This window comes from Cynocephalus volans, chromosome 10 (assembly GCF_027409185.1).
Source record: "Cynocephalus volans isolate mCynVol1 chromosome 10, mCynVol1.pri, whole genome shotgun sequence".
Taxonomy (NCBI): domain Eukaryota; kingdom Metazoa; phylum Chordata; class Mammalia; order Dermoptera; family Cynocephalidae; genus Cynocephalus; species Cynocephalus volans.
The window spans coordinates 114,512,569-114,528,552 of NC_084469.1; the positions used below are offsets into that span (position 1 = coordinate 114,512,569).

At 49.0% G+C, this 15,984-nt stretch overlaps 1 protein-coding gene across 1 annotated transcript; it reads left to right on the forward strand.

The window, feature by feature from the left end:
- Positions 1–2,894: 2,894 nt before the first annotated feature.
- C10H16orf95 (chromosome 10 C16orf95 homolog) lies at positions 2,895–15,756 on the forward strand. Its single transcript, XM_063112545.1, has 6 exons — positions 2,895–2,923; positions 3,983–4,034; positions 4,746–4,886; positions 10,604–10,640; positions 13,084–13,294; positions 15,489–15,756. The coding sequence occupies exons 3-6, from the start codon at positions 4,746–4,748 to the stop codon at positions 15,505–15,507; spliced, it is 408 nt and encodes a 135-aa protein (XP_062968615.1). The 5' UTR covers positions 2,895–2,923; positions 3,983–4,034; the 3' UTR covers positions 15,508–15,756.
- The last annotated feature ends 228 nt before the right edge of the window (positions 15,757–15,984 follow it).

Consider the following 15,984-nt stretch of genomic DNA (forward strand, 5'->3'; position numbering starts at 1 on the left):
TCTGCCCTGTCCAGCCAGGCTGATGGTCTCCTCTGGTCTGGTGGCTCCTACTGTTCAGGTGTCAGGCCTCACTGCAGGGCCACCACTAGCCCAATGTGCTCCTGTGCAAATTCATATATGGTGGCTTCTCAGAGCAAGCTCAGCCCTGCTCATGCTCTTGCCAGGGACCCCAGGATGGTGAGCGAACTGCACAACTGTACCCGGCAGCCCTGCCTCTGCCTGGGCACAGACTGCCTGCAGAGGTGTGTGCTGGGAGGCCCATGCAATTGCTCCTCTCTGGGATCGAGCAGCTTCTGTAGGCTCAGTTTGCATTCTCAGGACTCTGGGACTCACAGAGCTCTCTTTCTGCTCCTCCTTCCCCCTACCTTGGGGCTTTGGAAACAGAAGTCTGAAGGCAAACACTTGCTAGCCACGGGCTCCTCTGGTCCTGCTTTCCTCTCCTGGGGCAGTGGCAGTGAGTCAACCTCCTGCTAGAAGCAGGAAGGGAAAGGGGAAATATATGGAGAAGAAAGTTCATGGTACTGTTCTGCCATGCTTGCATGGTAAGCTGATGCTTACTGAATGCTCAGTCTGTGCCTAGCTCTCCTGTGAGCACTTTTCATGCTGTGTCTTATTGGATCTTCTCAAACCTCCTTGGGAAGTCATCACTATTTTACAGACAAAACTGAGGCTGAGAAAAGTTAGGCATATTGTGCGGTATCTGCTTCTGATAAGAGGCAGCGTGAAGACAGGATCCAGGACCCTGTTCCCCTGAACACTTGGGACGGGGTGGGCAGTCTCCTTTGGACCACTGGCCGGTGTTGGGTGGATTTGCTTTCCTGGTTTTGAACATCACGCATGTGGAGTTCCGTGTGCATCCTGGGGTCTGGCTTGTCTGTGTGCTTCGCCCTTGCTGTCATGGGCTGCAGCTGTGTGTTCTCTCCCAGCACTGTGTAGTGTTCTTCTGTTTAAGTATGCCACCATTTCTTTTTAAAAATCTCTTCTCCTATGGATGGGTCATGTCCAGTTTGTGGCTGTTATGAAGAAAGCCGCCATGGGTGTTTTTGTTCATGTCTTTTGGTGGAAATAAGCTCTTATTTCTCTTGGGTGAAGTGAGGAATTAGTTGGTCATAGGGTATTCATGTTTAGGTTTTGTAAATACTGCCAGTCAGTTTGCCAGTATGGTTATATTAATACCATGAACAATATATGAGAATTCCAGCTGCTACATCCTTGACAAACTTGGTATTGTCAGTCCTTTTAATTTTAGCCATTCTTGGGTGGGTGGGAGGCACTGATGAGCTATTCTTGACATAAAAGGATACAACAGCATCCCAGTGGGGAGGGCCAGAGCTTCCAAGGAGGTAGGAGCCTGTCTTCTATGCCTTGCTGAGTAAGGCTCAGGAGGAAAATGGAGGGAGCAGAGAGACCAAGAGCACTCCAAAGTGGGCAGGAATGAGACAGACCTAAATAAAATGCTAGACTAATGGTGAGGTTCTTGGACAATTCTACCATTAGTTATAAAGAGACCAGTGACATTATTTACACACACACAGGTGATATTTGAGACAATTAGCACCTAATATGGTAGGGGCACTGCCCAAGCAGCATGGGTGCTGTTCACAGGGCATGATCTTAATGGTTCAATAATGAAGCCAAGAAATCCGAGCAGTGCCTGGGAGCATCCTGTTCGCTCTGTGGCTAGAAAGCAGCACATTGAGGTATGGCCCATTAGGGCTAGACTTGCTCATGACGGGTTGGGAAAATACCAATATTAATCAAGTATCAGTCAGCATAAAAATACTGAAAAGTGGGGAAAGACCCAACCGTTTCCAAGAAATACAAATTGGAGTTCGCCATGAGTTAAGAAACAGAGGCAAAAAGCATCGGGTTTTACTAAAACGTGAAGACACATCCTGTCTCCGTCTCAGCAACTGCCCAAAGTGCACACGAGAGCAGGTGAGCACACACGTGTACAAGTGAGGAGTGAGGGTGCAGGGAGGGAGGCTAGGGGACAGAGAAAAACAGGCCAGAGGGCCCCCTGCAAGCAGCACCTGACGCTCCAGACAGCAGCCGTTCTGAATTCCACGGCCTTGAAACTCCGGTTGTTAGGAAGCGCACATTTCTCAAAAAGTCACAACCTGAGCCCTCAGGTAGGGCTGCCGGATTCAGCGCATGAAAATGAACGAATTAAGCGCACAGCCGAATTTGAATCTAGGTAAACAACGCATGGTTTTAAACAGAAGTCGGTCCCAAGCACCATAAGGGACACACCCGCGCAGGGCAGCTCCCAGCGGTCGTCAGGTCTGGCAGCCCCGTCCCACCTCTTTGTCTCCGCAGAGAACAGAGAGCCCGGCTGGGGCGCGCCGCGGCCCCAAAGGCCCATCCGTCGGAAATGGTGAGTGGCTCCCCGGGGTCGGGGTCGGCGGGTTCCCGGGGTCCGGGTTGGGGTCGGGGCCAACGGGCTTCCTGAGGTCGGGGTCGGCGGGCTCAGGGGGTCGGGGTGGGTGGACTCTCGGCCCGGAGGCCACCAGGCCAGGGGTAATGGGCGACTGAGAGGAGGTCGGGCGCCCGCTGCCGCCGCTGTGACCCGCTGACCCCGAGGTCCTGCCACGAGGGGCTAATCAGCCGCCGGCTTAGTGCACGTCGCAAGAAGGCAGCGCCTGATTGGCCGGGCGCAGGCCAATCAGCTGCGCAGGCGGCGGGACGGCAGTGCGCTGAGAGGGACGCGCGAGCGCGCTGCCTCCGCGTGGGCGGTCGCTGTCGCCACCGTCTTCGGGATGCTCTCCGACGTAGCTGGGCCCCGCGCGGTCCCATAGGCAGGCACTCATACCCAGGGGCAGCATGTCAGGCTAGTGCGCCCCGTGTCGCAGCGGCCCTGGGGCGCCCCCGGAGTCGCGTCGCGCAGGCAGGGACTCTCGGTCGCCACCGACAGGAAGCACACGTAAGTCGACGTGAGCAAGAAGGCGACTTATCGTTTCCCACACCAGACTATGTCAGCAGAAGGCCTCGGGCACAGTGTGTCCAGGTGCGCGAGGACTGCGGTCCCCGTCGTCCCCATCTCCTGGCGACCCTTACTTTGTGCGGGTCCCTCGCGGAGGCAGCGTGACCTCCGAGACTTCTTGAGGTCGCATGTTTGCAGATCAGCAGCCTCGACGGTAGTGAGGACTCTCTCCTCCCAGTAATCCGAGCACAGAGCCCCAGAGCAATCTCACACCAGCCTCTGAGCGCTTCGTGGGGCTGGCGCAGGGCTGCGCCAGTGTTCTCGAGCATCACCTGGGAGAGTAGAGCTCGGTGACCTGAAGCCATTACTCTAATAAAATACTGATGAGAGTGATTGTTAGGATAATAACGAAACACAAAAGCTTGTATCTCTCTTACAGATTCCACGTTAGGAACCACTTTGACACATCGTTGTCAGGGACATCGGGATTTGCTTTGTGCTTGATTTATACCCGCTGAAGACTCTCCGTGTGGCCACTATTCTAGCAATTTGTTGGGGAGAATACGGAAGACTTAAATAGAGTCTCTGTAACCCGAAATGCTTTGTCATCCTAGAGACAAAGCACTAGCACTCAGGTTTTTATCCTGGAAGGGGTTTCATTAATGCGCAGTTTGACAATATTCTCCTTCAGTATTCTGAGTAAGCTGGGAGTGTCTGGGAAAGCATCTTAGGTGGCCAGGTTTGCAGCTCCATGTCTTGGAAAGTTCTCATCAGGTGGAAACGCTCCTGTCGTTCCCCATGGGCCAAACACAAGTTTAGCTGGAGTGTTGAAGCAAGTTGGCTTGGGAATGCAGGATTCCACAACAGCTGATTCTCGGGAACCCCCAGACTAGTACACAAGGGAGCACACCTGCTCAGGAAGATGATCCCCTTACTTCTGGGGTTTGATGATAAGAGCGGATTTCAAGAAGGCTGGCCCAGGCCCTCGCCCTGGCACCCCTTCCCACCCGTTTACACAGAGCCTGGAACTTTATAAGCCTTCCTGTTCTTCTTTTCTAGGAAGAGCACATTTCAAACGCTTGGGAAAGAAGTGTGCCTCTCAGTTCATTCGGTAAGGAATGCAAACCCTCAGCTACTTTGCTCCAATTCTGACACATACCTGTGCAGTGGGGAGAGCGGAAAATGTGGGTCCAGAAGCTGCAACTTATGAGGGGATGCACCAGACACACAAGTCTGTGGTTGCAGGGGCTATCATCGAGCCCCCAGAATCTCTATGCAGGGTCACCTGTTGCCCTCCCAGGTCCTCACAACACCTCACTGGGTTCAGGAGCCTGAGGAGACCCAGCAGGGTTACCTGATTTACCTGCTCTGGGCATCAGCTTCTTCATCTGCCCCTAGAGGTGGCGACAGCCCCTCGCCTTCCTGCCTGTTGGGGGTTGCTCGGGTCCCATGGGATGGATATGAAAGCCCTTGCAAACTGTGAAGCTTTCTATGCAGAATGACAGATGACCACAACAGCAGTGCTCATCTCTCCACAACCTCTAGAGTTGGTTGTACCCTACTGTTTTCAGAGGGGGGTCATGAGACTTGCTCACAGTAACGTGGCAGTTAGTTGCTGAGAATCCCAGCGCACCTGGTTTGCAGCTCCAGGGGATCCCCCTGTAAATGACTTTGAGGGCCTCAGGGTGCAGCAGGAGCCTGGGTGCCTGTGCCTGCCCCTGGACCCTCGTTCTGAACATTGAATTGAGATGCTAGAAAGCTTCTTGGCTCCACTGCAGATGCGGCACAGCATTCAATCCTGTCTTTTCTGGATCCTGCTCAGATGTACCCTGGCCCCCGTGCTGTTCTACGAGAGCCCATCTGCTGCGAGTGCCAGACCAAATTTGGGGGCCGCCTGCCTGTTCCCAGGGCCGAGGCAGCACTGCCTTACTGGGTCCCTCTGTCCCTGAGACCCCCAAAACAGGTAGGTGACTTGACCCGGGGGTCTTTGCCTAGGGTCCAGGGTTAGCATCAGGACCATGCACCGTTCAGAATTATAAGTATTACATTACTGATGTTTAAAAATTTCTGGGAGACAGTTTGTGGGTTTTTAAAACAGATTTCTAAAATAGATTTATGGAAGTATGATGGACCTATGATAAACTGCACATATGTAAAGTGTGGTTTGGTAAGTCTTGACATATGTAATTCCTGGTGAAACCATGACCACAGCTGAGATAAGGAGCATGTACACAGTCTTACAGATTTCCTTGTTCCCCTTGTAACGTTATCCACTTCTGTGCCCTGACATCCACAGGTGACCATTGATCCATTATATGAACAGACCACAGTTTATGCTTTCATCCAGGACATTTGGATTGTTTCCACTTTTTATCTGTTACAAATAAAGCTGCTATGAACAATTGTGTACAAGTCTTTGTATGTATGGACATATGCCTTCATTTTTCTTGGGGTAATACCTAGTAGAATTGTTGGATCATGTGACAGGAGTGTGGTTAACTTTTAGAAAAATCTGTGAAGTGATTTCCAAAGTGGTAGCACCATTTCACATTCCCACTGGTGTAAAGTTCCAGTTACTTTTCATCTTCACCAACACTTGGTTTTGTCAGTCTTTTTAATTTTAGCCATCTTAATAGGTGTGTGTCTCTTTGTAGTTTTAGTTTGTATTTCTGTAATGACCAGTGATGTTGAAGATTTCTTCATATGTTTTTGCCATCTGCATGTCTTACTAGATGAAGTATCTGCTCAAATATTTTGCCCATTTAAAATGATTGGGTTGTTTGGTTTTTTCTTACTGAATTTTGAGAGTTCTTTATATATTCTGGTTGCAAGTTTTTTTTTTTTTTGGTGGCTGACCAGTATGGGGAACTGAACCTTTGACCCTGGCGTTATCAGCACCACACTCTAACCAAGTGAGCTAACTAGCCAGCCCTTTGCAAGTTCTTTATCAGATATTCAGTTTGTAAATATTTTTCCATGTTTTCGGGTTGTCTTTTTATTCTCCACTCTATTTTTCAAAGAAAGAAGTTTTAAATTTTGATGAAGTCCAATTTATTAATTTGATCTTTTCTGGATCTTGCTTAGATATGCCCATGCCGAGCACAGCAGTGGATCATGCTTTAGGTGTTGTGTCTTAGGTTTAGGTAAAAGAAATCTGTGCCAAAACCTAAGGTCAGGAAGATTTTTTCCTATTTTTTTCTCCTAGAAGTTTAATAGTTTTATGTGTAGGTCTGTGATCCATTTTGTTTTAATTTTTGTGTAAGGCATGAGGCATGGATTTTTTTGCATATGGATGTCTAATTTTTCTAGCACCATGTGATAAAAGGACCATACTTTCTCCACTGATTTGCCTTTGTACCTTTGTCAAAGGTCAGTTGTCAAGGGCTGGCCGGTTAGCTTACTTGGGAAAGTGTGGTGCTGATAACACCAAGGTCAATGGTTCAGATCCCTGTACTGGCCAGCTGCCAAAAAAAAAAAAAAAAAAAAAAAGATCAGTTGTCTGTATATCTATGGGCCTATTTCTGGACTCTTCTCTTTTACTGATCTACTTGTTTCTCTTTATGCCAATACTACGCTATCTTGATTATTGTGGCTTTATAATAAGATTGGAAATCAGGTAGTGTTAGTTCTCCAACTTTGTTTTTCTTTTTCAAAATTGGCTATTCTATTTTTTAGTTTCCATTTCCATGTGAATTTTAGAATCAGTTTGCCAGTTTCTACAAAAATGCCCTATAGGGATTTTGACTGGGGTTGTGTGGAATCTATAAATACATTTGAAGAGCATTGTGTTCTGAACAACGTTGAGTCTTCTGACTCATAAACATGGTACATCTCTACATTCATTTAGGTCTTCTTTAATATTTCTCAGCGTAAGTTTGCAGTTTTTAGTGTACAGGTCTTACACATCTTTTTGTCAGATTTATCTATAAGGATCTCATATTTTCAGTGACAGTGTTTTTAGATTTTGATTTATGATTTTTCATTGCTAGTATTTAGAAATACTATTGATTTTTGTATATTATTCTTGTATCCCACAGTATTGTTAAACTCATTTGTTCTAGTAGCTTTGGGGAGGGGAGAGGGGCTGGAGGGGGAGTTGATCACCAGTGGCCAGTGATGTAATCATCAAGCCTGCGTAATGAAGCCTCTGTAAAAAATTCAAAAGAACAGCGTTTAAAGAGCTTCCAGATAGCAGAACACCTGGAGGTTCCTGGAAGGTGGTGCACCTGGGGAGGGCATGGGAGCTCTGCGCCCCCTTCCCTGTACCTAACCCTGTGCATCTCTTCATCTGGCCGTTTACCTGTATCCTCTGTAATATCCTTCATAGTAAATGGGTAAATGTAAGTAAAGTGTTTTCCTGAGTTTTGTGAGCTGCTCAGCAAATCAGTTGAACCCAAGCAGGGGGCTGTGGGAACCCTGATTTATAGCCATATCTTTGTTTTCTGTTGCTACAACAGAATATTGCAGACTGGGTAATTTATGTGGCTTATGATTTTTGAGGCTGGGAAGTCCAAGAGCATGGTGCTGGCATCTGATGAGGGTCATCCTAGGGCAGAAGACAGAGGCAGAAGTGAGTGCGTGAGACAGAGGGAGTTGGAACAAACTCCTGCTTCTATCAGAAATCTGCTCCCACGATGACTAACCCTCTCCTGCAACAACTGCATTAACCCATGAATGAGGGTGCAGCCCTCATTTCATAAACACCTCTTAAAGGTCCCACCTCTCAACACTCTTACAATGGCAGTTAAGTTTCAACATGAGTTTTGGAGGGGACAATCAAACCATAGCAACTAGGTCCATCAGAAGCACGGTTTACAACTTGGGGCTTGTGATTGGCATGTGAAGTTTCAATCTTGTGGGACTGAGCCCTCAACCTGTGGAATCTGATGCTATCTCCAAGTAGATTGTATTTAATTTAATTAAGTTCACCTAGTTGGTGTCCACTGGAGAATTGTTTGGTACGTGGGGAGAACTCTCAGATACCTGGTGGCAGAAGTGTTGTGTTGAGTCTAAGAGAGTAGGAAAAACATTTTGTTTTTTTCTGTATTTCTAAGAGTTGGCGTTAGTGAAGTGGGATTTGGTAGAATGGCCCTGGCTCACAGAAATACATGATTTGGAAAGAGAGAGGATGAAAGGGTGGGGGATGACCTGTGATTCCTGGGAGGCTATGTGGCCACCTTGGTATGGAGCTGCAGCTGTGCTGAGATTAGTTCCTAAAGGCAAAGTTACCTGTGGAAACTGGAGATGGACCCATCTCCCAGGGAGTTGGTTCACTGGATGCAGAAGGCAATGCAGACTAATCAGAAAAGGGCAAAATATTCAACCCCCTGGTTTTTGGCATTTGTAATAGCTAAAATGAAACTAAAATTAAAAGTGCTGGGTTGGACCTTGAAGCTAGACTGAGCTCGGATCTCAGTGTGTCTGAAGCTTGGCCACTAGCCTCACAGCCACCCCTGGGGAAGAACTACACCTGGACTTCAGAAAGTAATTCTCAGACCTCTGGTCACCAAGGCAGTCAATGTAGGGGGAAAGGCAAAACCAAGACATCACTGAAAGCAGAGGGTTTGGCGTGAAGGGCTTGTTTCATTTGGTGGATTGAGCCATCAGCTTCCTGAGGGTCTTCTCTAAGATGGAGAGATCCACTGGTTTGGGAGCTGTGTCTTTGTTTTCTTCCCTCATTCCTTTTTTTTTTTTTTTTTTTTAAAAAGATGACCGGTAAGGGGATCTCAACCCTTGGCTTGGTGTTGTCAGCACCACGCTCAGCCAGTGAGCAAACCGGCCATCCCTATATAGGATCCGAACCCGTGGCCTTGGTGTTATCAGCACCGCACTCTACCGAGTGAGCCACGGGCCAGCCTCTTCCCTCATTCCTAATGGCCCCTTACCACCTGGACCTGGAATCGGCTTGCCATCACTTCCTCCTCCTCTTGTTGGCCAGACTATGTCCGTGGTCTAACCCGAAGTCAAGGGGTGGGAGCTGCACCATCCCTCTGCTGGGAGGAACTGCAAAGCCACTGGGCAAAAGGCGAGGCTGGGGTGGGGTGAGGAGCTGGGGCAAGAGCCTGACTCACCACAACTCACAGACAAGCAATACTGAAGGTGTGTAAGTTTAAAGACGCAAATGGTGCGTGCTGTGCTCACAATGCTGCGTTTTTATGCTTCATGTCATGTCTCGGGGTTTATTCCATGTCAGTACAGGCAGAGCTGCCTCACTGTACCCAGAGGCTGCCGCTCCGTTGTCTTTGTGTCCGTTACTGTTGTCCCTCACTGGTGGGCACTTGGGCTGCTCAGTCACCACTGACAAAGGTGCAGTGAATATTCTTGTACATACGTCACTTTGCAAATGCACAAGTGTCCCCACAGGACACATTCCTAAGAGTGGAATTGCTGGGTTGAAGGCTGAGTCCCTTGTAGAACCTGATGGATCTTGTCAAATTGCCACCAGAGCCCTCTGCCTAGCTGAGAATGCTGAGGCACAGAGAAGCTAAGTGTTTTTCCCAAGGGCCACAGCTGGAGACCACTAGGCTCAGGACAGAGCCAGGTCTCCGAATTCCAACCTGCATGTCCTGCCACGTTGCCATGTGGACGTCCCACTGCAGAGGGGCAGATGGTGGGTAGTGAGGGCAGTGGACCATGGAGGTCCTGCGTCACCCACCTCTGGAAGTGCCTTGAAGGGGAGACCGTGCTCCTTTGGCAGGGGTGGGTGTGGGTGCTTGTGGGAGGGAAGGGAGTTGCTCTGCAGGGCCCATCCCCCAATACTAAGACTGAGCCGGGAGCTGTCGGGGCCACAGCTCCATTCCCTTTGAACCTTCTCTTCCCCTCCTCTCTGTTAGAGCCAAAAGATGGTCCGGTTTTATATCCCCAACACCACTAAGGCGTGCCCCTGCCTGTGCCACCACTTTGGGGGCCGCCTCCCGGTGCCTAGGGATCAGGCAGTGATGCCCTACTGGGTGCCCCAGGTTCTGAGGTCGCAGAAGAAGGTAAGAAGGAGGCTCACCCAGCAGGGGGGCTGGGCCTGTGGAGGGACAGGGAGAAGACGGAGCCCAGGCTCCCGGGTCTGCCTCTGCTGGTGTCCAGAGAGGACCCCCTGAGTCAGTGGCCAAGGGCAGCAGAGCACAGAAGGCTTGGTGCGAGTGTGGGGGTAGCCAAGACTTGAGAAGGGCGGCGTGTGTGTGTGTGTGTGTGTGTGTGTGTGTGTGTGTGTGTGTTGCACAGTCCCACGATGGTTCTAGCACTTGATGCTGCTGCCATCTCTTCCTCTTCTCCTCCACCTCCTTTGCCTCACTGCCTCCTCCCACCATGCCCTTCTCCCTGACCTGGGGGTCCCTCCCCCACCTCTCTCCACTGATAGTCACTGACCCTGGCAGGCGTGTGCGGAGGGAAGGGGATGCTCTGTCCTCTCCACTCTGTCTCGTTCTGGGGCAGTGCTCCCACCAGCCCCACATGCCCCTTCTCTCCTTTGCTCCCCTCAGTGTTCTGTGGGTGGGTAGAGGCTTCCTCTCTTCCTCACCGTGACTCCCAGCTGCTGCTGTCCACCACTGGGTAGCAACTCGTCCCCAGGGTTGGGACCCAGCAGCCTCTGAAGAGCTGGTCACGCCCCTCCCAGGGGGGCTCTAAGTCCAAGTCACTGGCCCTCTTCTCCACGCACTGACAAGGGCTACCCACATTCTTGTCTTTTAGATGGTGAAAAGACAGCAGACTTTCACAGGCGTCCAAGGTAATCAACTCTGTGGTCTCCTTTCCTGTCCCCTCCCAAGGAAGGTGGGGTCTCCTGAGCATCATGGTGGGATAGGAGGACTTCTCTTAGGCCCAGCCATTTGCAAAACAAGGAAGATCACCTAGGTGACACCTGTGCGGCTTTCCCTGCCCCTGCTCTCACCAGCCATCCCTTATCACCCAGTGAACCCCGAGAAGCCTCAGCACTCCAGGCAGACCCTGCCAATCTACCAGCATTGGCTCTCAACATGAAGCCAATTTGCAAGCTGGGGTTAGATGATTCTACAGTGCTTTTTTTTAAAGCTCTAGTCTTCTATAGTTCATGACATAGTGTGTGTACATATATACATTTATGACATAGTGTATATCTCTATATACTCATGACATAGTACATATCTCTGTATATGTCCTATTATATACTCACATATCCATATATTCACGGCACACATTTATAACACAACATTTGTGTATATTTTCCTTATGTAGTATATTCATGCATTCGTATATTTGTGACTTAGTATATATACATTCATATATGAGAGGTCTTCAAAAAGTTCATGGAAAGAATTGTATAATCTTTTAATTTCATTTTTCCACAAACTTTTTGAAGTGCTCTTGTATTCATGATAGACATAGTATATTCTCACATTCACGTATTCATGATACAGTATGTATTTATACTTGACAAAGCATATTCATATATTTCTTTCTTTTTTTTTTTTTTTAAAAGATGACCGGTAAGGGTATCTTAACCCTTGACTTGGTGTTGTCAGCACCACGCTCACCCAGTGAGCAACCGGCCATCCCTATATGGGATCCGAACCCGTGGCCTTGGTGTTATCAGCACCGCACTCTCCCGAGTGAGCCACGGGCCGGCCCTATATTCATATATTTCTGATGTGGCACACATATTCACGTATTTGTGATGTGCCACATATGTTCATGTATTTGTGACCTGGTTCATACATTCATGTATTTGTGTCATGGCACATTCTTGAATTTGTGATGTGGCACATATATTCACATGTTTGTGACATGGTACATACAGTCACGTATTTGTGGCCTGGCACATAAATTCATGTATTTGTGATGTGGCATATATAATTTTTAAGTTCTTATGACGAAGTGTACTGGGAGAGAAGCATCTGCACCCCGACCGTTACTTTCTTGGCCTCTAAAAGGAGTGGGTTGGCTGATCTTGAATGTACTTCCCAGCCCCAAGGAGCTGACGTGCCTGTGTTCCTGGGCTGGGGTCATGTCCTGCCCTGGGCACGCGTGCTACCATGTGGTGAGTGCTCCTTGACAAATCCGAGAGTGGAACTGGGTTCCTGGGAGAGGTGACAGATTTGAGTGGGACTCCCAGAGGCGAGGGGTGGGGAGGGTCTGGGAAATGAATAACCACCAACCACTGTGCCCATCTCTTAATGGTGCCAAAATGAGTGAATTTTCCTAATTATAAAAGTGACACGACTAATAGGAGTGTAAATTGTCATAGTATTTGTGGGGCAGTCTGGAGGTATCCGTCAAATTTTAAAATGTGCATTATCTTCACTCGAGCACACCCATGTCAAGGCAGCTCTCACTGCTGCTGGGAGATTAGGATCTTTTTCTCTTTTAGCCTCAAGTACAGAGTGATTTAAAAATGTGAGACATTTTCTTTGTTCTCAAATCCAACTGATTTCCTTTTTAAAGAAAAAAAATATATCTCTGATCTTATATTTTCCTTATATAGAGAGGGCTTATATGTTTTTCTTCTCTATGCTTTGTGATAGAATTCTTTATAAGGAAAATATATTTATATTTTATATTGATAGTGCATTTTTATCTTAATACAGAGCGTATATTTTATATTAATAGCATGTTAATAGTGTAATAAAAAATAAAAGATAAATATAATATCAAGAGGATCACATGTTGACCAAAGCAGTCTGGAAATGTAAGAGAGTGTCAAGGAAAGGGAAACACTGCCATTCTGTGGGTGGTGTGGCCGTTGTTAACTACTTACGGAAAGCTTCAAGTACTCACAGAAGTGGAGATTAGTTTAGGTTTAGATAAGCCCTGTGTTCCCGTAACTCAGCTCCAATCATTGTCCAATCCCATTTCATCTGATCTTCACCCCCCACCAGCAACAAGAAAAGATGAATTTGAAGCAAATCCTAGCTAGACATTGTATTATGCAGAAATATTTCAGTATGCTGCTCTAGAAGATAAACTCTCTTTGAGAAACACAGCTGTGAGGCTGTCATTGCTCAGGCAATAATGAACCAGCAGTACTTTCTTCATCTCGCTGAATGTGGGGTCAGTGTCCACACCCCTGGGGCTGTGACTGCCTCTTGCCAGTCCGCATTTCCTGGAGGCTTCTGGGCTGGTGTCGTGGCCTCTGCGTATCCTGTACTGACTCCGGGACTGTGCCCTGTCCTCACTCCTGCCCTTTCTCCACCTAGAAACCCCCTTGGACTTGCACTCCTGGTACAACCGCTGGCAGGTCTGCTGCGATGAGGACCTCCTGCTGAAGTGGCAGCAGCTCCAGGCCCTTCACCAGGATGAGCCACTGGCCCTGGGGAGGGGAGCCAGCTCTCCGGCCTCCCTCCTGTCCCTTGGCCTCAGCCTTCTGACCCTCCTTCAGGTCATCCTGAGGGTCATTGAGGCCATTCGGTGAGCAGGTGGGGAGTGGGGCACCGAGGGTGGCCCTGGGCCCATCTCCCATTCCCTGGGCGCTTTGCCTACCTCCCTGGGGCAGGTGAAGTTTAGTAGAGGTCAGGGGTGTGGGGGACTGGGTCACAGTTCAACAAAAGAGTAAGATCTGGCTCTGCGTGTGACACTTGCATGCAGGCAAGAGTCTGCTCACTCACGTCTAGAGGTGTCAGTGCCAACAATGTAGGTGGGGGCTTCGTGGGGGCTCTGCCACCTTCTTTTTCCACTTCTTCCCATTCTCAAGTTCTAACATTGCCCTGCTCACAAAGACTGGTCCTCATTGCATAAATTTCCATGGTGGCGGGTTTGAAAGTGGATCTTAGAGCCTGCTCACCCAGCAGGACCCTGGCATTTGAATGCATCTTTGGGGATGGAGACCTGCTGCCTCTCCCACAGCTGCAGCCCCAGCCATCAAGGCTCCACAGCGGAGATCCCTTTCCTCTGGTCTCGATGCCCCACTGTGCCCAGGCCCCGAGTTTTATACCTGACCCTTGTGGCTGCACAGCCATCGTTTCCTGCTGCGGTCTCACTCCCACGAAGCCTCCAGGGCCATTCTTTGGGTCATGGCAGAACCTGGTGACCTGGCGGCTCCCTTCTCCTCCTTTACTCTTGGCCTGTGTAGCATCTCCTTGGAAAAACCTATCCTCCTCCTCCCCAACCAGCCTCTTCCCATTCAGCCTCTTACATGACCACTATATGGAAATGCAGGCAGAGATACACACATACATTTAGGTAAATGGAAGACCTGTAAATATGTGTTAATATAGAAATATACACAGTTCAGATTTACATGTATCTACTTGTTTGCTTTTTAATTGTCTGCCTTCTCCACTCAGTGGTAGGAGGATTATTCTAGAAAATGTCCAGTATCTGACAGTAGTATCTTTGCCCAGTTTTCTAGTGGTTCACACAGGAGGTTAGCCTTGTCCTTGTCGCTTTGCTGTGGCTGGAAGCCGCGTCCCTCTCCCCTGCCGTTTGCCTCTCCATTCCTTGTTTTGGACACTGATGCTGCTTCTGACCTCTGCAGTCACACATGATACTGTGAGGGGCTTCTGTGGGCCTGGTGGCACAGGAGGGGTTGGCGGGGGTGTCGCATCAGCTTGGTATTATCTCTGAACATGAGTGTACCAAAGACCAGCATCGAGAGGTTTCCCTTCTTTGTTTCTTTCCTTGAGTATTTATCTTTCTTTTCATGTTGGCAACTGTATATCAAATTTAGTTTGAATCCCCTATGCCCACTCTGGGAAGAGCAAAGAAAGAAACTTGACTGTAAATGATAAATGTTAAGTAGATGGTCAGTGTGGGCCAGGCCTCATGTTGGAAGCACCTGGTAAGTTGGATGGAAGGAAGGAGGGAAGGAAAGAAGGGAGGGAGGGAGGGAGAAGCCCGTGCCTGGTTGCAGAGATCTGGAGTGAAATGGTCTGCAGTGGAGCCTGGGCATATGATTCTGTTCTGAAGTTCCCCAGAGGTGCAGTCAAGGCTGAGAGCCACCTCCCTGTTTTCCGCCTCCTGGATCCTGGCACCTATAGCTGCTGCCCATCTCCTCCCTTCCCTCTCAACATCTCGTTTAGAAAGACCTGGGAAACCCATTCACTCTGTGATACCACTGACTTGGGATTCTTCTTTAGGGTGTTTGCTCCTGAGCCAAGCTCTCAAGGCAGAGGTGCAGGCAACAACCAGCCTTTAGGAGAAAATATCTTGTCCATCTGTGATGTACAGAGTGCCCTGTGGGATACCCCAAGCCACATGCCAGCTTTTTCTCTTGGGAAGCCATGGCTGCCCAGCTGCTGGCCTGGCAGAGACTCGCTCCAGCTGCCAGCTGTGGAGAGAGGCGAGCTCAGAGCCCTTTCCAATGGGAGCCTCCAGGCACGGGGCTGCATCTGGCTCCTTCCATCTTGATCAGGCCTGCGACAGCCTTCACTTGATCTGTTCCCTTTGCAGTTCTGCACAGCTGGGACTGTCACCCCTTTGCAGAGGAGAGAGTGGGCTCTTGGAGGGACAGGGGCTCTCCTGGACCCCATGGCTGCACCCTGCCCTGAGTACAACCACTCCACTGTGGGGGCACCCCCACCCTCTACCCAAGGAGGATCCCACCAGGGGCAGTGCTGCCTTGGCCTGGGGGACAGTTCTCAGTAACTTTCTCTTTGCTTTCTAGCCAGTTTTTTTGGGTTTGAAGTTGGACTCTCCAGCTACTGTCAAGAACATCGACAGGAATGTTAGTCACAGTCAAGATCTTTAACAAAAATCCTCAGATCAGGAGGAGTCCATGATGCCCACTGTTTTCTCGTGCACTATAATTCACACCCAGGATCCAGTCCTGGTGATCCATCATCAGGTGATTCTCAGTTGTAGCAGAGTGGATGCGAGCGTGGGTGACATTGTTATGAATGCAGCCAATAAATGTTATTTGTGAAACTTTAAAATGGCCACTTTTTAAATGATGAGCTCTGATTTTCCTTCATTACGAGGGACTTGCTGTCCATCTCTGTGTCCCTGGGGTAGGGGAGCCGCCCTCTGCCAAAGACAGCAGATCCACTGCACCAGGGTCCTGAGATAGTTTGGGCATCTGTTTCATGTGGTCTCACTTATGTAGCATAAAATTGCATGCAAATTTCAATTTTTAAAATTGAAGTAACATTTATGTATTGTAT

What these genes read in the sequence shown, in the direction of transcription:
- C10H16orf95 (XM_063112545.1), top strand. Translation starts at nt 4,746, where the DNA reads ATGTACCCTGGCCCCCGTGCTGTTCTACGAGAGCCCATCTGCTGCGAG. An exon ending in CCCTGAGACCCCCAAAACAG is followed by an intron (nt 4,887 to 10,603) that starts GTAGGTGACTTG and finishes CTTGTCTTTTAG; the next exon opens with ATGGTGAAAAGACAGCAGAC. An exon ending in GACTTTCACAGGCGTCCAAG is followed by an intron (nt 10,641 to 13,083) that starts GTAATCAACTCT and finishes TTCTCCACCTAG; the next exon opens with AAACCCCCTTGGACTTGCAC.